Genomic DNA, 26,329 nt, shown 5'->3' on the forward strand with positions numbered 1-26,329 from the left:
CATGGAGTCTGCTTCTCCCTCTCCCTCTCTCAAATAAATTAATTTTTAAAAGATCTTATTTATCTGTCGGAAAGAGAGCACAAGCAGGAGTGGCAAGCAGAGGGAGAAGCAGGTTCCCCACTGAGCAGAAGCCTGATGCGGGACTTAATCCCAGGACCCTGGGATCATGACCTGAGCCAAAGGCAGACACTTAACCAACTGAGCCACTCAGGCATACCTAAAGTCCTTAAAAAAAAAAAAAAAAAAAAAAATTCATCATCTAAGCTTTGATAACCATAGAGTCACCATTCCAGTCCTGGACTGCCTACCACTTTTTTTCTTTTAAGATTATTTATTTGCGAGAGTGCACACAAGCAGGGGGAGCAGCAGAGGGACAAGCAGACTCCCCACTGAGCAGGGAGTCCAACCCAGGGCTCAATCCCAGGACACTGCGATCATGACCTAAGCAGAAAGCAGATGCTCAACCCACTGAGCCAGCCAGGGGCCTCCACCAGACACTTTTTAACTAAGGTAGAAATGAATTGCTACCTGGTTTTAAAAAGAGAGAGAGAGCACTCTAAGCCCCCCAATCCCTAGCGTCTCCCTACTTTAGCCCATTCTGTACACTGCCGCTATCTGCTCAGCTCCAGTTATGGAGCCTATGGCCCCACACTGCCCAGCGAGCGAATAAAATTCAGACTCCATGACATGCCAGTTGAAAACTTTTATCATCTGGTCCTAATCTGCCTTTCCAAACTTGGCTTTTATTCCATTAAATTGAAGGCCTTTTAATGACAGCAACCTCATCTTTCTCATTTCTATATTCTCGTTGCCTAGTATAGTGTTTGATACATAGACAGATTGATAAACATTTATGAACTGACCCAAATCCTCTTCCTGCTCACAGACTATACTCTGACATCAGATGAACCTGCATCAATATGTTTCCATCTCTGTGCCCTGGCTCATGCTGTTCCTTCACCTGTCATGCTTCCTCCAAACCAAGCTCAAATATTACTTCCTCTGTAAAGTCCTGATTCCCTTATTAAGAAGTCACTTATTTCTGAACATTCAGCACACTCTGGGGGACATTATTACATTTTCCTTTGTGTTGCTGTTGTGTATGCCCCACTTTTCCCTATCTCCAAAGAGCCAGCTCACTGATGGCAAGGACAAGGTTATGATCATGCCTGGAGACCCCTCGGTACTAGCTGTACAATACCCCCCCATAACAGATTCTAGACAAATGTCTTTTATACTGAATAAGTATTATGCTATGCAATACTTCCAACAGAATTAAAAATATCTAACTATATTGGGGTGCCTGAGTGGCATAGTTGGTTAAGCAACTCTTGGTTTCAGCTCAGGTCATGATCTCAGTGTTGTTGAGATCAAGCCCTGAGTTAAGCTCTGTGCTCAGCATGGAATCTGCTTGAGATTCTCTCCTTCTCTAAAAATAAATCTGTAAAAAATACATATATAACTATACTAACTTGGAAAACCTCCAAGACAAATGTATGTGTGTATGTATGTATGTGTGTGTGTGTATATATATATATATATATATATATATATATATATATATCTCCTTATGTTAAAAAAAAAAAAGGCAAAATAGGGACAAGATTAGAGCCTGGATGGCTGAGTTGGTTAAGTTCAGGGTCCTGGAATCAAGGCCCACACTGGGTTCTTTGCTCAGCGGGCTCTCCTCCCTCTGCCTGCTGCTTCCCCTGCTTTTGAACTCTCTCTGATAAATAAAATCTTTAAAAAAATAAATTTTTTATAATAATAATAATAGATATGAAAGGAGTACACTTATATTTTAATCCTTCCCCAAGTGTGTGGAGGTATATATATATTTACAAAAGAAACTACCAAAAGGAGGCACACTAAGCAGCCATGGGTGGTTACTTTGGGAATGGGAGTGAGAAAAGTAGAGGGGGAACAGGTTTCACATGTTGCTCTGTATACTTATGTATTGTTTGGATGTTCCACAATGAAAATTACTTTGGTTACAAAAATAAATTTTAAAATTAAATAGTAAATGAATGAACACAATATATAGTAATACAAGGGAATGTATGGGAGGTGTTGAATGAGTTGTGCTAATGAAACTAAAGGAGCGGGGAAGAGTCTTTGTGATTAGAGAGGTCATGGCAGCTTTGCAGATCTTAAAGAAAAATGGTATTCTTTAAAAAGTGAGAAAAAGGGGCACCTGGGTGGCTTAGTGGGTTAAAGCCTCTGCTTTCGGCTCAGGTTATGATCCCAGGGTCCTGGGATCGAGCCCCACGTGGGGTTCTCTGCTCAGCGGGGAGCCTGCTTCCTCCTCTCTCTCTGTCTGCCTCTCTGCCTACTTGTAATCTCTGTCAAATAAATAAAATATTTTTTTTTAAAAAGTGAGAAAAGGGGGGCACCTGGGTGGCTCAATGGGTTGAGCCTCTACCTTTGGCTCAGGTCATGATTTCAGGGTCCTGGGATCAAGCCCCCATTGGGCTCTCTGCTCGGTGGGGAGTCTGCTTCCCACTCTCTCTCTGCCTGCCTCTCTGCTTTATTGTGATGTCTCTGTCAAATAATTAAAATCTTAAAAATAAATAAATAGAAAAAGAAAAAGGGATAAAGGCAGCAGGTCGGATATTTGGGAAAAATGAGTGGACAATTTTGGTTAAAGTAATGAATTCAGGCAGAGGAGCAGAGATAGTTCGAGAATGAAGCAAGAGCTAGTTGTGGAGAGCTTGAATGTCAGATGAAAGCAGCAGGAACCCACTGAAGGTTTCCGAGCAAAGCTGTGACCATGCGCACTGGTGTGTGGGGTGACTGGAATGGTGTCATGAAGATGGAAGGCTACTGCCCAGTCCAGATCTGACACTCTGTCAGGAATGGGAAGGGGAAGTGGAGGTGGAGTTGGGGCAGGGGGTAGATAGTGGGAATCAGGCAAAACTAAGACAACACTCTCACCCACAGAGGGCTGCGCAAGCCCACCTGAGCCCAGAAGGGAACAGGAAGGAAGGAGCTTTCTCCTTGGATCAAGTTAAGAGGAACCTGAAGGCCAGAGAAAGGCAAAATTGTTCCGGGAAAGGCAGGGGAGTTGGCACAACCCTGACTGGAGGCACAACTTTGAAATCAGAGGGCCACTCCTGGAAAGGCCTCCACCTTCAAAGGTGTCTCTATCAGCGAGAAGATGAAACTCTACCACAGCCCCCTGGACTCACAGGGTACCCGCCAGGATCCAGTTTGGTCAAGGACAATGATTTTTATTCATTCATCAAGGCTGAATGCTTATTACGTGCCAGATCGTAAGCAGGGCACTGCTTTCTAAATATTTTTAATATGTTTACTTTTAACAGACTGTTAATAAACAAAAAGCCTGTGAGTCAGCATATGTAAATCTGGATCCAAAATCTAATGTTGCTTTTTCAAGGGCAGGTATACCTTGGATGACAAAATGTTTTCTTTTTAGGTATGGTTATGCCCTCATTCAGCCCACTCTCTTCTGCAGCTTACAGCCAAAGTGACACACACAAGCAGACACTCACCTTCAAGCCATGATGGTGAATAGTCCTGACCCAAGTTCCTCACTTCCAGACCTTCAGGCACTGCATTGCTCCCTTTCCTAAGGTTTGGATTTCCTCAGACTTAACCTTCTCTTCCCTTTGCTCAGGAACTTGGGGTCATTCTTACCCAATCCCAGCAACCACAGCCAGGAAACCCAATTAGATTGAAAACCTTTAGAGGAAGGCAGGCCTCTGGATCCTATCCCTACTTACTCTATCCCTCCAGTTAACCAGGTTAGAACGTAGAGAGCTGGACTTTGGCCTTCCTATCTCCACACCCTTCAGAACTGGAAAAGAAGTGTTCCTAGTATTGTGACTACCTGCCCAAAGACACCACGCTGTGCACCAAGCAGCAGCAAAGGGGTATCCCCCCCACAGTTATTCCCCAACTCTCACTGCCCCACGTGCTGCACTATGGATATCCCAAAGGATTTCAGAGCATCCCAGAAGTGGATTGCCAGGTCTCTCCACCAGGACAGTGGTTAGACTTCCTTCTTAACACAGGTCTGGAACCATAAAAGGTACTAAGTAAGTACCTGTCAATTTTCTGCTCTGACCAATCTAGGCACTTGAACTAGAAGTGATGCAGTGAACCCCCAGAGCCTTCAGACCTTATACCTCAAGTCTGAGAAACTCCTGCATACCACACTCATTTTCCCTGTCACTGTCCCCAAACTCTGAAATGAAAGCGACAGTCTGTCCTCCACCCCAGCCAGACCAATCCAAGGCTTTCCACTGGCTCTCTCTAGGCTCATGTTGGAAACTCCCTTGCCCAGAATATTCTGAGGTAGATCCTGGGCCCAAGTCTTCTGTCAAGCCATAACTGAAGAGCTATTCAAGTTCTGGGCAGATATGGTTGCTATTTGTCCTAAGAGCTGGATGCTGAACACTTATCTTCCAGGTTAAGTCTCTCCCTCATCCTACCATGTGCCCCTAAAAGAAGCTGAAAAGTTTAAGCAACAGCCACAAGGGACTGTGCTCTGACATCAGATGATGTCAACTCATTCCTGGCACCTTAAATGGAGCACTGAGGGGCAAAATGGACTAGGTCATCCTCTTCAGGAGTCAAAAAGACACCCACTGACCTGCCATCCAGCTAAAGTCCTCTCCATTATCACTATCTTACGATGGGCTATAGTACTAGAAAGAATATGCTTATTAATGTACAAATAAAGCACTTGGTAAAGGTGTTCTTATCAGTAATTGTGAAGTCACCAAGCAGGACTTTTGAGGAGCACAGACGTAACTGAATACAAATGATTTTCTTCACACTGGTACTTGGGGCTCTCAAACTTACTGTATGCCTAAATCCTGTCTCTTTCCCATAACGTCAGGATTGGAAGGTCTCTGTCTCCAAAGCTTAAGAAAGTGGTGAGAGTGAAGAACGCCTGCCTAACTAACCTAGCCTTCACCCACCAAAGGAAGGAGAGAACCATCTCTTTCTTTTCCTAGAGCCAGACAATAGTAGCAGGAGAGGAAGAGATTAGCGGCAGGAGTGGGCTGGGAGGGCAGAGGCTTGTCCTTTCCCTCAGGACACTTTGGAATCTCTGGATGAGGCTTGGCATCCTGACAATGGGGAACTGCATGCCTGAAGCAGAGGTGATACAGGGCCATAGCTGTAAGGAGGATCAAGTTCATTACACTATCCAGACCTTTACCCTTCATGTTTACTCACTGCTAAAGTCCAGAAATAGTTGGGTGAGGGGACTCCAATCTATGGATGAGGGAACCCTGTTCCAACTAGAAGCCCCTGATTGCACAGGGCTGGGAAGATCTGAGAATGGAGGCAGGGTGGGTCACTCCAAGTTCAGGGCCCTCTAGCCACTGAAGTCCCTAATGACTACCAACAGGTGATAAATAAGGCTAAGAATAGGATGAAAGCCTTTATAACTAAAAGAGCACAGTCAAGAAGCCTTCACATTTGGTGCCCGATTCATTTAGTCTCCCCTTCAAAGTATGATGGAAAATAGTAAGCAGTGTAGAAATAAGCCTAAGTCCCTCCATAACCTCACTCTCCCCCTGTCAAGTGTACCCTTTACCCCTCTGCTGAGAGAAGGAGCAGTCTAGAGAGAGGAACCAGAGATAGGAATACCCTCACGATTAAAATACTGCCCAATGGCTGCTGCACATCAAGGATGAAGGTCTGCTCCAAAGCTGCATAAAACAAGTTTAATTTCCAACCAGGGTCACAGTCGTCGTGTATCCCACATTTTGGGCAAGGAGAGAGAAGGTGAGTTATTAAACATATACAGTCTACATTCCAGAGGGGGAAAAAAAAGAAGAGAAAAACCAGGACTGCAGTTACCACTGTAACACCACAAAACAAACTTCGGAGGGGAGGGAGGCAGAGGGGAATCTCTAGGGGAAAAGAAAGGCTGTAACAGAGGAAAGCATAAAATTAAATCTACCAGAGGAGAGTGTGGGAGGGAGCAGGCAAAAATGGAATGAGAAACCCAATCCAAAAAGAGCTTTTAGGAGAATGGGACTGTAGCAAGGACCACCCCTGCCAAGGGCCTAGCAGCCAAGGACACTACCACGATCACTTACTGCCCCCTGCTGGATGGATCCTTAAGCAACACCAAGGCAACCTCCAAGGCTGCTGCCTAACACCCTCAGGCCCACTGGTCTCTGGAGCCCCCCAAAACAAGGTAGGGGTGGGCCTTAAATAAGAAAAACATAATTGGGACTGCCATCTAACTAGGGACGGTCAGACTGGGAGGCAGGAGAAGAGGCAAAATCCTCAGCTACTGAAGAGACCAAGAGTGGAAAATCCTAAGTAGGAACGAAACAAGGAAAGGGGAGACAGATAGGCAACAGCAGTGAATGAGTTGAGAAGGCAAAGGAGGCAAAGGAAAGAATTCAGGAGGGGAGAGGCAACAAGTGCAGGAGCAAAAAAAAAAAAAAAAAAAGAGGGAACAGAGGCAGAGGCAGAGGCAAAGGAAAGGGGCGGGGGAATGCATCCACGGGGTCAGGGGAGTGAATACATGTTAAAATGAACTAGAAGCTCCAGCACACCTCTCCCCTTACCCCTGCCACCAAATACACACATGTGCACGCACACACACACACACACACACACACACATACACAGGCCTAGAGATCAGGAGACCTGCACACTTCCACTGCATCTTGGGTAAACAGTACATCACTAAGGAACTGGCACTGAGGGAGACACCCTTGGAACCTCTCTTTCACAGTTCAACCTGGAGTAGGGTGGGGGTACTGATCTGCCTGTTGTAGACAAAGGTGGCAGGAAGCCTGGCCCCATGGGTTGGGCTTGGGACAGTCCTTCTGGGAAGGGGCCCCTCAGCCATGTTGTGGGGGAAGGAGCGGACAGGGGGCCTGGGCCCGGACCATAGCAGAAAGGTCATGGGCGGCTGTTTTGGAGCTCAGGGCGCAGCCAGCACACACGGGAGCCCACAGAAAAGCCACGGCTTCATAGAAACCGCAAAGTCAGGACCCAGGCCAGGACCTCAGGGACAAGCGCCCCCTGTAAACAGAGAGACGCAGTAGCAGCAGTTTCTGAACAACTACATAATGGTGGGAGGACCCTGAAGACCACTACATCCCACCAGCACCAACAACTACTTCAGAGTTCTAATTTCCTCCACTCCAAGCCTCAAACTGATTCATGGGAAGGGGCTGAAATGGGCAGAAGAAAACTGTTGGGGTGGTGTGAGGAGGGACAGCAGGATAGTCTGAGGGTCTAAAAACAGAAAAGAAGATTTTCAGCCTTCAGCACATCCCAGACTAGAAAAAGAGAGAAGTGGAGAACAGGGGAATTGAAACTGAGGCCTGCCATGTCACCCCCACTCCCCTGCTCCCCATTAAACCACCCAGCCAGCCCTGGTCAGGTCAGCAGGACTACTAGCATGAGGACACTCTGACAAAGGAGAGATGAACCACCCAGTCCCCGAGATCAGAAGATGAGGAAGGGGGGGCATGGGAAGGCAAGAGTAGACTGATCCATGCCTCACCTTCTCCTAACAACACAAAAGGATGAAGATGGAAAACCTGAGGCCCACCCGCCCCGTGCCCTGGATCCCAAACATACCCCATGGTCTTGTTCCCCTTCACCATCCTCCTCACAGGCTCCTGAGGAACAGATCTAAGGATGAGGAGGAGGATCAGCTGAATACTGGGCTGATAAGAGTGAGTGGGCTCTTCTCTCCTTCCCACTGGCAAGGCAGGGCAGAATGGCATCTCCTTGGGAACAGTCATCTAGCTATAAACACCACCCCCCTGCCCTGAACGGGGTGGAGAGAGGGGTACAAGAAAGATGGTGGTGGAAAATCCATCATCTGTCCTATCATCCAGAAAAACCTACACACAGAGAGGAGAGGAACCAGTGCAAGACTGCGGCAGCCTTCCCTCTACCTTCCTGCCTCTACCTTCTTCCCTTTATCTCACCAGCATGGGAGGGGCAAATGATAGACTGGAGTGGGCAGTGTGACCTGGCCCCCAGCACTGAGTCTCACCCCACCCCTCCACCCTTCCCCCTGCATATACATCTCTCTATACACGTATATACACGCGCACACACGCACGCACACACAAAGAGAGGCCCGTGCAATTTCCATGTAGAACAGGAAGAAAGGGGCAAAGGAAAGGAAGATGGGGAGTAGGAGAGGAAGCGGTGGGGAGAGGGAAGAGACTGAGATGCCAAGAGCACAGCAACCAGAGCCAAATGAAGTGAACGGAGAGAATACCCCACCCCACCACCCCTCCCAAACCCCAGAGGATGGGGGGGCCACCCATGAAACCATAACAACCTTGTTTTTGTTTTAAAGCCGATAAATTGGAATGATTCATCATCAGGACAGCAACTGGGGACTGGTCATGGACAGGGGAGTGGAGGAAGGGCAGGGGGCAAGGCTCTTGTTGGGCATGCGAACATGATACCCAGGGCCCTGGCCACACTGGCAATGGGAAGGAAGGGGCAGGGCTGGGGCAGGGAGACAGTAGGTGCGTCAGGGGTGGGTAGGGTGGTCGGATAGGGCTGTCTGGCTCTCACTTCTTGTTTTTGAGCTGATTGGCCAGCCAGTCCAGGCCTTCGTACAGCCCGTCCCCGCTGGTGGCACAGGTGGCCTGAATGTACCAGTTGCGGTGACGCAGGGAATGCAGGCCCAACTTGTCTGTGATCTCAGCAGCGTTCATAGCATTAGGCAAATCCTGGAGCACGAGGGAGACACACAGAAAGGAGGCTCAGGATCTTTCAAAAGCTTCTAGGGCACCAATCTACCAAAGCAATGTGTACCAGCACCCTCTCCTCCTCCTTCATTGTAGGTACCAGAACCCAGGTCCGAAAAAGCTGCTATGGTTCTATCCCAGAACCATAGATCTATGCGCTAAAGGTCATTCCACTGGGGAGCTGCAAACCAAATATGGGGTTGGTAGAAAAGTGAAGAGGTGATTCAGACTGGACAAAGAATCAGGTCTGTCTGACTGCAGGAGTGAGGGCAGTTGCAACAGGAAAGATAAAGGAGGGATCTGAGGTATCTCCCACCCCAAGCCCTGAGGACAAAAGTGATGCTGACTAAAGCTGGGTAGGGGACAAGAAGAGGAACATCAATAAGCCAGGTAATCATAATCCCCCCACTTTCAAAACTCACAACACAGTCACAGGGCTTCCCCTACAGTCACAGGGAGCCCCAACACCCATGATTTCCATAGCCAGGCTGATCTCTCTCAAATCCACGGGTAGGGAAAAGTCTCACCTGTTTGTTTGCAAAGACAAGGAGTACTGCATCCCGGAGCTCATCCTCCGCCAGCATCCGCATCAGCTCCTCCCGGGCCTCATTTACTCGCTCCCGGTCATTACTGTCGACCACAAATATTAAGCCTAGGGAGGCAGAGCATGGGCTGCATAAGACAGCAGATGAACTCCCCTCATCCCTACCACCAAATGCCAACACCACTCTCTGTACACCCTCCAAATATGTGCTCCCTTTCCTCCTGTTCTCCCACCTCTAGGAGCTACGGCAGGGTGAGGACTGGTTGGCTAAAACCAAGAATCACGGCCACACCTTCTGCTCACACCAAACCAACCCATGCCCAGCTGGGCAATTCGTATGCCGTACCTTGGGTGTTCTGGAAGTAGTGTCTCCAGAGAGGTCGAATCTTGTCCTGGCCACCCACATCCCAAACTGTGAAGCTGATATTCTTGTACTCCACTGTCTCCACGTTGAACCCTTGGAAAAAAACAGACAATGGCAGTGGACAATACCCCTGCAAACAATACCCCAGTAGTTTGTTTCTGTTTCCCCCAGCACAGCTGTGATCCTAGCAAAGGAAAGAAAGCTAAGGCTTCCTCAGGCCTAGTATCCCCTGACCTAGTAGCCTAAAGGCCAAAAAGAAAACCTTAGAGAAAAAATGGAAGAGGACCAGGAGGGCCAGTTAGGAGGTTCACAATCCCCTTGGTAACGTGAGCTAACCTCCACTCATTCTGTTTTTGCCGCTCCCTCCTGCAAAGAAATGACTCAGCCCCACTCCTGTACCTCAGTCATCACAGTCTGCCGCAGCTAAAATGTGGGCCTTGGGAAACACAGTGAGGGAAAAGTGAGCTGAGTGAAATAAGTCAAGCAGAGAGAGTCAATTATCATATGATTTCAATTATTAGTGGAGCATAACAAATATCATGGAGGACAAGGGGTGTTAGAGAGGAGAAGGGAGTTGGGGTAAATTGGAAGGGGAGGTGAATCATGAGAGACTATGGACTCTGAAAAACAATCTGAGGGGTTTGAAGTGGCGGGGGTGGGGATGGGAGGTTGGGGTACCAGGTAGTGGGTATTATAGAGGACACGGATTGCATGGAGCACTGGGTGTGGTGAAAAAATAATGAATACTGTTTTTCTGAAAATAAATAAATCAATTTAATTTAAAAAAAAAAAAAAGTGAGCTCTAGTCCTGGAGGCCCAAATGTAGAACCAGTGGACAAAGACGATCTGGAGCCCCATCTGGAAGACAAACGTTCTCCCTCGCACAGGCAGGTCTTAACCAGGATCAGGGCCACTGAGGATCTAAACTGAAACAACTCCTGGCCTCTGGCAGGAACATCAAAGCCTTTCACCCTCTTTCTAAACAACACAGAGAACAAACTAGCTCAGTGCCTGAGGGCAACTGTTCAGTGCCAGGCTGCGGAAGTTCCCGCATCAGAGAAGGCCCCGGGAGGTGGGCAAATGGCAGCCCCAGCACCTGCTAGTAAGCTAAATAACCATCCTTCCCTGAATCCCCCAAGTTGCATGGACTTGCCTGGTGGCCAGGTGGGGGATCTAGGAATAGGCCCTTGCCTGGCCCAGCTGTTGGCATGAAAGCCTCCATCTAAGCTGTGTCCTTACCAATGGTGGGGATGGTGGTGACGATCTCACCCAGTTTCAGCTTATACAGGATGGTGGTCTTCCCTGCAGCATCCAAGCCCACCATCAGGATGCGCATCTCCTTCTTCCCAATCAGGCTCTTCAGAAGGTTTCCGAAGATATTACCCATGATCACAGCAACCACTTTCTGAGGACAGGAGGGCTCAAGTGCGGGCAGTGGCAGTCTGGTTTTGGCCCGGGCCCTGGTATGGAGAACACGATCCTAGGCAAAGAAACACATTCATTACCACCATCTGCTAGTCAGGATTTCATGTAAATGGGATTTGTCAAAGTCATGGCTGAAATTCATAACAAGCTATGAAAATCAAGTCCCACTCAGACATATCCTGAGTCTTTGGGAGCAGAAACAAAGCCGTGAACACTCAGGACACCTGTTCTGCCACAATGTACCTGTGGGACTTTGGATGAGCTTTTCTCCCTATCCATATCTGCCCCTATAAATGGAGGGGATTGAACTAGATGACTTCTGAAGTCCCTTCAATTCTCTCACTCTATACCATACAAGGCCTTGCAAGACCATGAATGCCCCTCCCTCCCCCAACCTTACCCTGAGACTCCTGGAAAGGCTGAAAGAGGAAGGAGCAGATGAGGAGTGGCTCTTTGTGACTCCTGACAAAGTTCAGGCTTGTCAGGTTCCCAAGGTCCATGCTCAATCAAGAGACTCCACTTCTTCCCTTTCTATCTGCCTACAATTCCATCTTCCTTCCACACACCAAAATTAATCAGGAAGAAATAAGGTCAAGCTGTGCCCTGTTCATACAACGGAGCACCTAGGCTAACCCTCACTCCCAGGCTCACTGTGGCCTATCCAAGGAGAGCTCCTCCACATTCTCACCTGCAATGAGGCAGTCACCTCACTCCGTGCCTCCTCCCTAACCCCTTTCAGTCTATTCCCCATATAGCAGCCAGACTACTTTTAACACCAAAATCAGGTCATGCTGCTTCTCTGTTCAAAACCCTCTCTTGGCTTCTTATCTTCCTTTCAGTAAAATCCAAAGCTACACCATGCTTACCAGGTCCTGACAATCTGCATTCCCCTGCTTCTCTCCTACTACTTTTCCCTTGGCTTACTCCACTTCAGTTTCCCAACACTTTCCTGTCTCAAAGCTTTCATACTTGCTATTTGCTCTGCCCTGAATATTCCTCTCCCAGAGAACCTTCACAGAGTATCCCCTCACTTCCTTCAGGTATCCACTGGAGGATCACCTTATCAACGAGGCCTTCCACAACCACCTCTAACACACACACACCACTCTTCACCCCATTTATCCCACTTCATTTTTCTTCATAGCATTTAGCACCACTGGATACATCACACATTTGTTTCTTGCTACACCATTTTTCTCCTACTACAATGTCAGCCCCTTATCTACTTTATTCACTGCTGTGTTCCCAGTACCTTGAATAGTGAGTGCCTGGTACACAGCAGTTGAACAAATGAACTCAAACTTCCAGGGTCTAATACTGACCTTACTAAGCAGCTCTCTCAGATGGACTGGAAGCTTATGCCTGATGCATACTAGGATCTTAACTAAGATCTGCAGAAAATACAAAGATGGCAGTAAGAAGCACTATGAAGCTACAAAATGCCCATCTTCCCACCCCACCTATTGCCCCCAAAGACAGAATCCTAGAGTCACTCATTCCCTCTCCTCCTCCCTCCCTTCTCTATGGCACAAGACAGCCAGAGAAATGCATCTCTGAGACAATGAAACAGGGGTTCAGAATCGCCCATGCCAGCCAGTTCTCTGTGCCTGCAGGAGACATGTGTCAGCGGGCAGCTTATTCAGCAATCACCATATGCCAGCTGCTGGCATTCTCTATAGAGTCTGGGAACTAGAGGCACACACACACACACACACCCCAAACCCAGCAGGCGAAGGAACAGGTCAAGACAGAGTGCACCCAAACCCAAGAATGTGAAAGGTGGATGGGGAGGAATCTGGTTTACAAGCTAAAGCATGGGGGTTTAGTGGGAGCTGAGCTGTTTTCTCAAAAACTATTTCAGTTTTGTTTGTTTCCTATTCTACTCAGTTTGCAGCAAATTCCAGACTAGTACAGAGGAGCCAGATCGACAGCCCCTGGAGACCAAAGTACTAGTTTGTCCAAAAAACAGAAACAATGACTGCTTATGGAGTGTTTCATCTTCAAAGGCCTTCCCAGACATCCACTAATGAGCCAGGCGTGGTGCTTCTGGTAGGTTCCTCAGATGAGCCCTGCCCCTGACCCAGAGGGCTCACACCCCAGGGAGAGGACCTGGCTCAACCCTAGGGCTCAACCTCAGCCAAGTCGCCCACTAGCCATCCTCCCTGCCCATCCTGCCTAAACCCACCCAGGCAGGCAGATCCCGGAAGATCCCTAGGCAAGAGGGGACCTCTGCCCAGCTAATAAGATCAGATTCCATCAACCCTGGCAATCTGTAGTAGTCAGACTTCTGGTTCTGCCACCCTCACCTCCAGAAATTTAAACCTTCCCCAAGTCTTCCTGGTCTTTATCTTGTTTCCTACTCAGGTCTCCTCTTCTCCAGCTCCAGATGATACTTTGCTTTAAGGCTTTGGTAATGGGCTTTGGCCCAGGTTTCCAACTGAATTTACACCTCGCATTTATCTTGCTGTCCTCATGAATGAAGCAACTGCTGACTGAGAGATTACCAACTGCAAGTGGCTGACAAATACCCCTCGCCCCAAAACATGCACACACTGTCCTCTGGTTTGCTTCTCTGCTAAGCTAATATGCTAACATCTTGGTTCAAAAGCCGATCCCAGTGTTATAGTCACTTCTCTTTCCTGGCATGTCCCTGAATTATCTGAGCCACTCATGTGGCACATACTACCTCATGGAGCTTTCTCTCTCTCTCTCAGAAGTCTGTACATTTACTGTCTCTACAGTTTAACTGTATTCTCCATGGGCAAGGACTATGCTTTTTACTTATTTTGGATCTGTCCCCACTCCAAGTACCAAGCCCTCTATAGCAGTTCAACCAAGCACATGGGCTAATTTGAGCCTCCTCTGAGGATGTCCCTATCATTTCCTCTGCGCTAGCAGTACTTGGTCTCTCTGTGTAATGCACAGCTGGTTTCTATGATATCCTGTCAATTCTTGGTCATCTTCCACACCATATCTGACCCCACGACTGGTTTGGAAACACCACAAAAGAACTAGAAGACCAAAATCGGTGGAATTTTCTGTCATTGAACACGCAATGGGACTGATGGATAACTGATGAAATGCCCACGTAGTCACTGCATGTCCTCTGGCGGCAGCGCCACGCCTTGAAATTACTGGACATTATGACTCCTCTTTAATATAATCAGGAACTGGACTCAGATGAGCATTCCAAAGTGGATGTTGGTTCTCTTGTCCTGGCCTTCTCTGTCCGTATCACCAGCTAGCACGTTGCCTCTACCACGAGGATGGTGGCAACTTACAGCTTTGTGTCACGAACACACCTCTTGGGTTATATAGCCAATTTTCACGTTCACCCATACTGCATTCCTAAAAAAGCTCTGGGAAGCAGCATGGCAAAAAATAAATAAATAAATAAACCCTGGATTGTTTCCCTATGTACTGCACAGCCTCTAGTTACTCTCTTCTACCACAGATGGCACTCCTGTGTCGATAGGGCAAAATGCCAGGGTTCCACGGGCTGTGAGAAACCAAGAATCGGCAGTCAAAACTGAAGATGAGTGGCTTCAGATGAAAAATGGGCTACGGCAATATCCCTATGATGAAATGTATCTCAACATTCTATTTTACAGCCACAAACTTTGTTATCGCTGGTACAAATAACAAGAAGAGCTCCTAAAGTGTGTTCCAGCACAATCTGTGTGGAACACTGCAGGAGCTCAATCAAGCACACTGCCTGATTTAAGCTTCATCTGAGGATGTCCTCACTGACGACAGCTTACCGCCCCCGAGCTGGTCCTCCCACCCCCTCAGAAGAGGCAGGCTGTTGCTGGGACTGCTCAGCCATCCTGACCTGCCTTACTCTCCAGGTGATTCTGAGAGTCACACTCACTCTGCCACACACAACACCCCCCCACCTAACTCTGCTGGCTGACTCGGGCTTGCCTCCGATGACACCTACCTCTCAGGGGACTTCTGACCTGGCACCTATTCCTCCTGTTTAGGCTACACGGGTCCAGGGAAAAGGAGACCAAGGTCTCTCAAACCCTCTGCTGCCAGGCAGGGTGCGCTAAAAGCAGCTTTGTTCCCAGACCATTTTCACACTGAGATATCACTAATAGAGATGCTATTTTTAGTAAAGCCAATGGAGCAGCCCAATAAAATATAAGGAAACAAAAGCAGGTTCTGCCCGTATTTAGTTTCCTTAGCACAGCTGGCTTGTGACCTCTATAAACTTTCCAAGTTTTTGTCTCAAGAGCACTGTAATCACAAGCACACAAGAACTAATAGATTAGAATCTCAATGACTTCTTCTGGACTCAGAGATTTCCCAAACCCAAGAAATAGCTTCTGATGGCAGCTTCCATCCATTCACTAAGCAATTATCGAGTATACAGAAATAGGGATAAAAAGAGGAAGACAGGGTGCCTGGGTGGCTCAGTGGCTTAAGCCGCTGCCTTCAGCTCAGGTCATGATCTCAGGGTCCTGGGATCAAGTCCTGCATCGGGCTCTCTGCTCAGCAGGGAGCCTGCTTCCCTCTCTCTCTCTCTCTCTGCCTGCCTCTCCATCTACTTGTGATCTCTGATAAATAAATAAATAAATAATCTTTTAAAAAAAAAAAAGGAAGACAACTTCTGCCTTCATGAAACTCAGTCAATGAGAGGGAAAGACTAGCAACCAGAGAATTACAGAACAGCATGAGGGTTAAGTGTAAAATAAGCACATAGTATTATGGGGACAGAAAACTAGAGCAATTCATCAAGACTGAGGGCTAAAGGGCAATCCCAGACACGATTCTCCAGTCACCCTTGAGCCGACTCCCAACAGAACAGGAAGTAATCAAACAATAAAGAAGAGGGAGTGGGGAAGAGGGAACAGTGTGTCAAAGGCATAAAGACTTGAATTAGAGGCAGCACTTTTTACTAGCCAAGCCAGGTGCAGTTGGAGTCAGTTTATTTGGGTGCCACATTGTGAGTAAAAGGAAGTGACCACAATGGAGAGATAAGAAGGGACTAGATCATGAAGAGCCTTAAAGGCCACACTGAGTAACATGATCAAGTATGTGCTTTAGGAAGACCATCCTTTCTGAGTACCTAGCTGACTCAGTCAGTAGAGGATGCAACTCTTTTTTTTTTTTTTAAGATTCTATTTATTTATTTGACAGAGATCACAAGTAGGCAAAGAGGCAGGCATGGGGGGGGGTGGAGAGCAGGCTCCCCGCTGAGCAGGAAGCCCAATGTGGGGCTCAATCCCAGGACCCTGAGATCATGACCTGAACCGAAGGCAGAGGCCCAATTCACTGAGCCTCCCTGGCGCCCCAAGGATGCAACTCTTGATCTCACAGTTGTGAGTTCAAGCCCCATGCTGGTTCTAAAGCTTGCTTTAAAAAAAAAGGACCATTCTGACATTCATTTAGGGTATAAATTAAAAGGAGAAAAGACTTGAGGCAGAGAGCCCCTGTGGGAGGTACAGTAATACAGCTGAGAAGTCAGAAGTTCTTAACCACAGATGGCAATAAAAACAAAACGACAGATTTGAAACATCAAAACAGGGCACCTAGGTGGCTCAGTCAGTTAAGCTACAGCCTTAGGCTCAGGTCATGATCCCGGAGTTCTGGGACTGAGCCCTACATTAGGCTCCCTGCTCAGTGGGGAGTCAGCTTCTCTCCCCACCACCCCCGTACCCAGCCTTGCGCATGAGCAAGCTCTCTTGCTCTCTCTCTCAAATAAGTAAATAAAATAATTTTTTAAAAAAAGAATAAAAAATAATTTTTAAAAAAAGCCATAGTGTTTTGGATATTCCAGGCTATAGTTGTAGGCATTGGAAGAGCCATGGAATATCAGGAGATGGAATGGTTGTAAGCTGGTCAGTTTTAAGAATAGGGCAGCTTTGGTTAGAGGGCAGTGCCACGGAATGTTCCACAGAAACAAATGAGTCTAGTTTTTATCTCATCACTTTTTAATCTGGCCATGTATTCTGAAACAGACCAGATTCTCTGTTCTGACTCACTTGCTGGTTGTCCACAGAAAAAGAGCTGTCCATGGGAAAAGCCAGACCCTGCCCAGGTGCTTGGGCCTCTCTAAGCAGACAGGGCAAGTTTGATCCTTTATTTCTTGATAATGTGGCCTCCTTTCAGGTTCTTCTGTACTGAAGTCATCTCAGACTAGAAGGAAAACTGGCATGATTCTGGCCTGAGCCTAAACACCGTTAATTGAGTTAAGCAGAGCCTAATTTTAATTAGATATGTTTTAATTTGTAAGAATATCATCAACTGTCTAGTAGCTAAGTCTAACAGATATCTCTCAGGCTTTTTAAGATTTTATTTATTTGTCTGTTTATTTGAGAGCGAGGGTATATGAGGGAACTGGAGGATGGGGGAGGAAGGAGAGGGGGAGGGAGAGGAAGGGGGAAAGAATCTCAAGCAGTTTCCACACTGAGTGTGAGCCGCAGTGGAGCTCAATCTCAACCCTGAGATCATGACCTGAGCTGAAACCAAGAGCGAGACTTAACCGACTGAGCCACTTAGGTGCCACTTTCAGGTCCTATTTTAATTTGCCCTTTCTACAGCCTTTGACTTTCCTGCCCTTTGTTTTTGTTTGTTTCTTTGTTTTTCAAAGATTTTATTTATTTATTTGACAGAGAAATCACAGTAGGCAGAGAGGCAGACAGAGACAGAGATGGGGGAAGCAGGCTCCCTGCTAGCAGAGAGCCCTATACGGGGCTCAATCCCAGGACCCTGAGATCAAGACCTGAGCCGAAGGCAGAGGCTTTAACCCACTGAGCCCGGTGCCCCCCCTCCCGCTTTTTTTAAGGTTTTTTCCTCATTGGTATCTATGCTGTCTTACTGTCTTGATGTCCTTTTGGCCACTCTGGTTGCTTCTTATTCTCCTTCCTGGCCTTCATTTTTGCCCACTGCTTTAAATGTTGATGTGCCCCAAGTTTCTGCCTTTGGCCTTTTCTCCTGTCCACTGTACTGACTCACACTAGATACATCAGTTAGAACAGCATCAGTTGCAAAAGACAAAAGACGCACCTGGGGCTTCAACGACATGTAAATTTATTAAAGCATATAGCTTGAAGTCTAAGTAAAATAAGCCAGACACAAAAGGACAAAATTGTATGATTCCATATATATGAAGCATCTAGAATAGTCAAATTCATAGAGATAGAAATAGAATGGTGGCTGCAAGGAGTTGGAGGTAGGAGAAATGCAGGTTATTATTTAACAATTACAAAATTTCTTGGGGCACCTGGGTGGCTCAGTGGGTTAAGCATCTGCCTTCGGCTCAGGTCATGATCCCAGGGTCCTGGGATCGAGTCCAGCATCGGGCTCCCTGCTCAGTGGGAAGCCTGCTTCTCCCTCTCTAACTCCCCCTGCTTGTGTTCCCTCTCTCACTCTGTGTGTGTGTGTGTGTGTTTCTCTCTCTGTGTCAAATAAATAAATAAAATCTTAACAAAAAGAAAAAAAAAAGAACAATTACAGAGTTCCAGTTTGGGAAGATGAAAAAGTTCTGAAGATAGATGGTGGCGATGGTTGCACAACAGTGTGAATGTACTTAATGCCACTCAACTGTGCACTTAAAAATGGTCAAAATGGTAAATTGTGTTATATATATTCCCCTACACACAGGAATCTACAGCTAGAACACTTGGGTTGTTGTTTTATTTTTTTAAGATTTTATTTATTTATTTGACAGAAAGACATCACAAGTAGGCAGAGATGCGAGCAGAGAGAGAGGGGGAAGCAGACTCCCCACTGAGCAGAAAGCCTGATAGGGGCTCGATCCCAGGACCCTGAGATCATGACCTGAGCCGAAGGCAGAGGCTTAACCCACTGAGCCACCCAGGAACCCAACACTTGGTTTTTTAATCTACCAGCTTTACAGCATTATTAAGGACCCAAATTTTCTCCATTTTTCTGCTCTGACATCCTAGAGTTCTTATGTCTGTCTCTTCATGCTCTCAGAATCACTCCAGCATCTCACTCTTCTACATAAACATCTGAAGCTGGAAAAGAGAATGTTGCCATACGTCTTTTTTTTTTTTAAGACTGAGGAAAACTTCCTCAGAAGCTCCCAGTAGACATTCCCCATATCTTATTGGCTAGAATTAGTACATGACCATTTGTGACTCAGTCAATGGCAAGGGAAATGGAATGCCCACATCCCTTAGGGCTGGGGAAGGGTATCTTTATGTCCCCCTCCCCAATACCTGTACACATTGGGGTTCTGTTAGAAGCAGGAAGGGGAAGAATGACTCTTTGGGTAGATAGCCAGTTAACTGCTGTCATCCTGATCTTGGTTTCTCTTATAGCTTCAGTTACTATCTGTGCAGATGATTCCCAAATACCCAGCCCAGACTTTCTCCTGAGCTCATACCTTAGCACCTCAAAATCCAAGTTTAATCTAAAAAATTATATCTTTGGGGCATTTGAGTGGCTCAGTCGATTAAGCATCTGCCTTCTGCTCAGCTCATGATCTCAAGGTCCTGGGATCAGCCCAGGGAGTGTGGAGATCCCTAATCAGTGGGCAGTCTGCTTCTCCCTCTCCCTTTGCCTCACCCCCCTTTGCTCATCCTCATGCTGTCTCTCTCAAGTAAAATCTTTCAAAAATACAAAAATAGGGGCGCCTTGGTGGCTCAGTCATTAAGTGTCTGCCTTCAGCTCCCATCATGATCCCAGTGTCTTGGGATTGAGCCCTTCATCGGTCTCCCTGCTTGGCGGGAAGCCTGCTTCTCCCTCTTCCACCCCCCTACTTGTGTTCCCTCTTTCCCTGTCTCTCTCTGTCAAATAAATAAAGTTCTTAAAAAAACAAACACAAAAAATAAAAACAAATACCTTCAATCTCAGATCTGTTCCTCTTGTAATTCTTGGCTAAAGAAGTGCCACCAGATCACCCAAGCCAGAAACCTGGGAATCATCTTTGACTCATCTACTCTTCCTTCCTATATTTAATCAGTCATTAAATCCTGTGGATTCTACTATTTTGATGTTTCACTATGCTTTCTTAATTACAAAAGCACTGAAATTCCAGAAGTAGTCATCCTAAAGCCCTAATAAATGTTGCCCCAATCTGGCTCCCACTTCACAGGTCAAAATGGAGCTGCTGGTGGTCAGATGACACAGGATGCTATGGTTTAGACAAGGCCCACCATTACAGAGCAGTCTAAGGATTCAGAATACAGGAAACTGACTAGCTTGGGGAATAACAGTTACCGATTACCCCTCAGCACCTCAAACACACTCCTACTCTAGGATTTAGTATGTTTTATTCATATTTGTCTGTTTTGCTTTCCAGAGCTAAAAGTTCCCAAATAATGTGCCTTTAATGCATTACAGGTCTGTCATACATCCCATCAGTACTGGATGGCTAGGCAGGGCTTAAGGTGGCTAAAGCCCAAGGGCCAGTCATCTAAGGCTGCAAGAACTATGTCTGTCTCACTATTACCATTTTCTGTTTATGCCATGATGACAAAAAGTTGAGGAATTACTTCCCTAAACTATGAGCCCCTTGTCAGCAGGGACCATGCCTTATTCATGTTTCATGTCCCCAGCACCATTACTAATCTGTAGCTGGTGACTAACATGCTTGCTTTTGAGGAGTATGGTTCCACTGATGGTGGTAAAATATTTCTGAGCTCGAGGAAGACAGTATTCTATAGGTGATCCCTGATCCTTTTCTTGTATCTGACAAACTCGAGAAATGGTTGCTATGTTCTCAGAGCTCTAGGGTTCCTTAGATGGGATTCATAGGCTTGGGGATGGGGGTACTATATAAGAGGCTCTAATTATGCTCCTCCCCTCTACACCACCACCAGAGCAGCCCATTTTTATCCACGTAACATATCAGACTTCAAATAAGACTTTATATAAGGTAACGTTTAATTGCTTTTACAGAAGAGTTAGAGGGGGGTCAAAAACCACTACAACAAAGAGCAGATGTTCTCTTGCATCCTAAATCATGCTAAAGTTTAAACATCCATGCCTGACACTCTAGTGTAAAAGCTCATAAAGGAAAGGTTATAGCAAGCTCTCATCAGTAATGAGGAGGTCAAGGGTAGGATGAGATCTGCTACACCCAGTCATCTCACCTTTCTTCAGGAATATGGTGATAATGATAATGGTGGATCCATGAAATCCCAAGCCATGTCCCTTCTGGTCCGTATGGCACAGCAGATCCTTTGTAAAAGTCCTATGCAAAGCTCTAAAACGTTTATGGAATCCCTACCTCAATCAGGTCTTTCCCAGACTATAATGCAAGCCTTCAAACATCTGTGGAACTTCTGAATGCTCCCCATGTCTTTTCAGTATCAAAAAGCTTTCCTAGCACTCTACCTGTATTTGCGACAGATGCTGAAAAGGTATAGCAGATAGAATTACACAAACATCACAATTCTGGGCCTTAATACAGTACATTCTGAAACATACTCAGAGGCAGACATTTAAAGGAGATATGACTAAATGAAAAGAGTGGCCCAGGAAATGGAGGATGCTGAAATACTGAGTGAGACCTAAGGTAAAGGGACCCAGGAATTTAAATCCCTGACCTAGGTCAATTAGAGTGCTCTTGTACAAAAGAGTCAACCATTACTTCAATCATGCTGACTTTCCTTTTTTTTTTTTTTAAGATTTTATTTATTTATTTGACACAGAGAGAGAGAGAGATAGCACAAGTAGGCAGAGAGGCAGGCAGAGAGAGGGGGAAGAAGGCTTCCCGCTGAGCAGAGAGCCCGATGGGGGGCTCAATCCCAGGACCCTGAGATCATGACCTGAGCCCAAGGCAGAGGCTTAACCCTGAGTTACCCAGGCAGCCCTCATGCTGACTTTCTAACATGAACACTATTCTTGAGCCCCCATGTCCTTACCCTGCATCCAAGTTGATGGTTAAGGGCCCCTGCCTTGCTCCAGCTTCACCTCCCACTCAGGCAGCAGGAGCTGCCTCTGTGAAGCTGATGCTGAAAAAAGATTTCATTGCTCATAAGCCTACGACCAGCAAAGAAAGTCATGGCAACAATCATCCCTCTACACAGGCGGCAAGTTACTCTTTTGTCAACCTCCTCTCCTTTGAGGCAGCCCTGAGTGCTCATATTATTATTACTATTATGATGATGATTATTAATAGCAACTAACACTTATTTGGGGCTTACTATGTGCTTTGTATGGTACTAAGCACTTTACACAGATTATCTCATTTAATTCACATGCCAATACTATGAAGTAGGCACTATCATTATCATGTTCTTTACTGATGAGGAAAATGAATCTAAGGGAGGACAAGTAATTTCACCAAACTCATAAAACTAGTAATTAGCAGAGGCAGGATGTGAACCCAATTTTGTCTGATTCCAAGGTCCACCTCTGAAAAACCACAACATATTGCCTCTAAATTGACCCACAACAAAAATGGTGAGGAGAGCCAAAAACGGTGATATGCTTTGAGTCTTGGGCTGCTTGGCATCCATTCTTAAACGTGTACGGGAAAGCAGATTCCACAATTTCCCTGTTATTTACTCAGCTTTAACAAACCTGGTTTTAAAGAAGTTCCTCCTTCAAGCAACAAATCCCACCCACTACCCTCTGAGTCCATTTCCTCTTATTATGACTCCAGGGCAAAAGAAATGAACACACACAATATGATCCTTGTGCACTTGAGACTTCACTTCCACTCTTTCCAGCCTGCTGTCACCCCTCCTTTATATTACATTCAGTTTAATAATAGCAGCTACCATTCACTGGCACCAGTTCTGTGCCAGGCACTACATACATACATTGGCTCTCTCCTCCGTGATCTCCAGAATTTCAATTTTGACAATACTCTGAAGGACTTAACATCTGATGGAGAACCCTTTGCCCATGATGGGGAAGTAGGAGATCTGGGATTTCAGATAGATAATGACTTTGTGTTCTAGTAATATTTTTCTTTATGTGTCTTAGTTTCCATTATCCAGGTCTGTACTGTGCCTCTTAGGAAGGTGGAGAGACCAAGATTTCTTAATTACAATGCCTAAGGGCCTTTGTACCCTCACTCAGCTATCTCCAGGCACTCTCCCTGACAACCAAACCACCTTCTTCTCTTTCCTTAAACTTTATTCCAAAAGCTCGTTGAGTTCACTCCATTCACATCCTGTATTCATCCTAGGGCCTACTGTTTGTGTTAGGCACTGTGGGAAATACAACATAAAATCCAATCCCTGCAATCAAAGTGTTTCATCTCTTCGGAAAAACAAGACTTACACATAAAATTTTTGATGATGCAAGGTAATAATTCTATGCTGTGGGGCACCTGGGTGGCTCAGTTGGTTAACTGGCTGCCTTCGGCTCAGGTTACCATCCCAGGGTCCTGAGATCAAGCCCTGCATCACACACTCTGCTCAGCAGGGAACCTGCTTCTCCCTCTGTCTCTACCCCTGCTCATGCTTTCTCTATCTCTAACAAATAAATAAAATCTTTAAAGTAATAATAATAGTAATTCTTCTATGCTGGGAGGCAGGAAGCATGTAAATGTGTGATACACAGGGGACCCTTCCCAGCTAAATCCAAGGTCAATGATTCATTCTGTGAAAAGGTGACCTCTGTGGATCAGTTTCTTCCTTAAAATGAGCTTCCAGAGACATGTTATTCAAACTCAGCTCTAATGGGCAAAACCCGATTTACTGCTCCACTCCAGTCATATTAAGTGGAGACACTTACCCCCGAGAAGCTCAAGACAAAATGGCAGCAAAGATGGTCACCAGCTGATTAAGGCCAGTGGAGAAAAGTATGCAGAGACTAGATTCTTTCCTGTTGCACTGACCAAGCAATCAGACTCCTGCAGCAGATCTCCTAGCCATAAAACTTTCATGCCATAGACCAGGGGTGACCCAATCCAACAGCACTGAGGTAGGTTTTGAGTTACGCTTCTCCCTCAACTGTATGACCTCACTATTTCTTCTCATTCCTGACCACATACCACACTCCTCCTGGCCTGGTCAGAGGGAGACCGGCTGTAATAAAATCCAGAAAGACGGGAACTCCCCCAAAAGAGGAGCGATCACTTTGCTATGCAAGTGGCCCGGGTTAACAGGGAACTCCACCTCCCCCTCCTTCCCTCAAACATTGGTGTAAGCAACGGCTCCATTTTCTGTTCCGGGAATCCTGGTACTTCCTAAAGAAGAATGCGGATTGGAAGACACAAACTCAGAGCCAGCGACAAGCTGCTCCCTCCTCCTGTGAGACCGCCCCCGCTTTGCCTGGGGCAGGAAGGCACCACCTCTGCTCTCCTAGCAAAGATATGATCTCCCCCTCCCACCCCCACCTTCTGACTCTCCTCCGCCCGCTCCCCACCTGCTGCCCTCATCCCAACGTGCGGTTCCCAAGACTCAAAGCGCAACCTCTACTGGAATAGTGCCCCTGGGGTGCCCCACTAGCTTGCCTGGCAGACTGATGCCTAAACCCCCTACGCACTCCTGCCCCACGAAGGGAGTACAGGGTGTCACTGCAGCAAGGCTCCGATCTCCTAGTACTAAGGTGGAGCAGGAGAGAGGATAGGAAAAAGCGGCATTCCCTAGACCTTTAACAGGAAAACGATACAAAACAGTCATCTCCGCCCCCGCATCACCTTCCTCCGGACTGTTCCTCCACCTCAAGCCCGACCCCCAGTAAGGCGGGTCCTGCAGGCGAGGGGAACCTAACTGCAGCCTGGGTCGCCCCCGCGTGCGAGGCAGAGCACAAATTCGTGTGCGCCCCCCACCCCCACGGCAGCTCCGCGTCCTTCAAATGTGGGGGCAGGCGAGAGACTGGCCCGGCGCCCCCTCCCCGAGCTCTCGGGTGGGAAAGACCACACCGCTCCATGGCCGGCTGTTCCGGGGGCGGGGGGGCGGTGGTGTCTGTCTCTTCAGCCCCCACCCCAAGCCTCTCCTCTACGGGGACCCGCCTTCCTTCCCCAGACCCTCACCTGTTCCTGCTCCCAGCTCCGCCGCCACAGCCACCGCCTCCGCCCCCGCAGGTTCCGCTCTGCACTGGTTCCGCTCCCTCCGACTCCCCCACGCCGATTTCGGCAAGGCTGCTCCCCTGGCCCCGCTCCCCAGCTCCCTCCTTCCTTTCCTCCACCTAGCACCGGAAGCCGCGACGGCAACGGGAGCTGTGCGGCGCCCCCCCACCCCTAGACCGGGATACTTCCCACCTCCCCGATCGCGCGAGAACTGCGCGGTAGTGAGCGGCAATTCTCGCGAGATCCATCACCATGGCAGCCGTTGCAGCAGAGGCAGCCGGGTGCTGGAGCTAAAGCCTGGGCGGGGGCGATGTGGGGGCTGCAGGTTGCGGGCGGCGGAGGCGGGAACCGGGAAGTGGGGATGAGGCCGTGGGCACTGAGGTGAGAATTCCAAGCTCCAGGACCATGCCTGGAATTTAAGGACCGGAGCTGCATGCTGGCCACACTGGAAGAGGCTGGGCGGAGAGGCAAAACCAGGAGCAGGGTATGAGTGCAGAGCCCTTGCTGTGGCCTACCCTGTTCTTCCAGACCAAAGGCTTATTTCTTAACCCTGGCTAGCTGCATCTCCCTGAGAGCCCTCGCTGCATCACTGTTGCTACTCACTCCTCCCAAGCTAAGGCTAGGTTACTCAGGGGTCTAAATCAGGAGATCCTTTCCCATGGGGAAGAAGAGAGAGAGAGTGATGAATTTAAGAGACTGAAGGAAAAAGCTGTATTCTGGTCCAGTTAGGAAGTCGGAAAGTGAAAGATAAACGGTGGAAACCTAATATTCAGAGGTATGGCTTGAGGGAGTGTACCTACATGACTATGACTTTTAGTATCCCAAAGAAAATGAGAGACTACACCCATGTTTCTCTACTCCTGCCCAGCCCCCACTTTCCTTACACTCATTTCTGCACCTGATCTAGACATGCAGAACTGCCTTGAAACAGTCTCTGCTATTCTAGAAGAAAGGCACTGGTAATACTAAGAAGAAGGTTCTTTAAGTGGCCTCTCTCCTCAGTGTATGGGAACGTATAGCTCCTCCCTAAGGCTTAGGCCAAAATTGTTGCTTTTCTGTTTTGGGTTTTTGGTTTTGGTTTTTTTTTGGTTTTGGTTTTGGTTTTTGTGGGTGTTTTTGTTTTTGTTTTTTGCCTTATTTCTTGTCTCTTTCAAGAAGAACCAGGTATGGGGCACCTGGGTGGCTCAGTCATTAAGCATCTGCCTTCGGCTAAGGTTATGATCCCAGGGTCCTGGGATCCAGCCTAACAGGCTCCCAGCACTGCCAGAAGCCTGCTTCTCCCTCTCCCACTCCCCCTGCTTGTGTTCCCTTTCTCACTGTGTCTCTCTCTC

General features: G+C 47.3%; 1 protein-coding gene across 1 annotated transcript; it reads right to left on the reverse strand.

The window, feature by feature from the left end:
- Window positions 1-5,685: 5,685 nt before the first annotated feature.
- On the reverse strand, window positions 5,686-25,157 carry ARF3 (ADP ribosylation factor 3). Its single transcript, XM_044228510.1, has 5 exons — window positions 24,963-25,157; window positions 10,868-11,108; window positions 9,611-9,721; window positions 9,248-9,372; window positions 5,686-8,702 (listed from the first exon to the last, which is right to left on the reverse strand). Exons 2-5 carry the CDS (start codon window positions 11,013-11,015, stop codon window positions 8,541-8,543), a joined length of 546 nt encoding a protein of 181 aa, XP_044084445.1. The 5' UTR covers window positions 11,016-11,108; window positions 24,963-25,157; the 3' UTR covers window positions 5,686-8,540.
- Between the last annotated feature and the right edge of the window lie 1,172 nt (window positions 25,158-26,329).

Source organism: Neovison vison, chromosome 12 (assembly GCF_020171115.1).
Source record: "Neovison vison isolate M4711 chromosome 12, ASM_NN_V1, whole genome shotgun sequence".
NCBI classification, from domain to species: Eukaryota; Metazoa; Chordata; class Mammalia; order Carnivora; family Mustelidae; genus Neogale; species Neogale vison.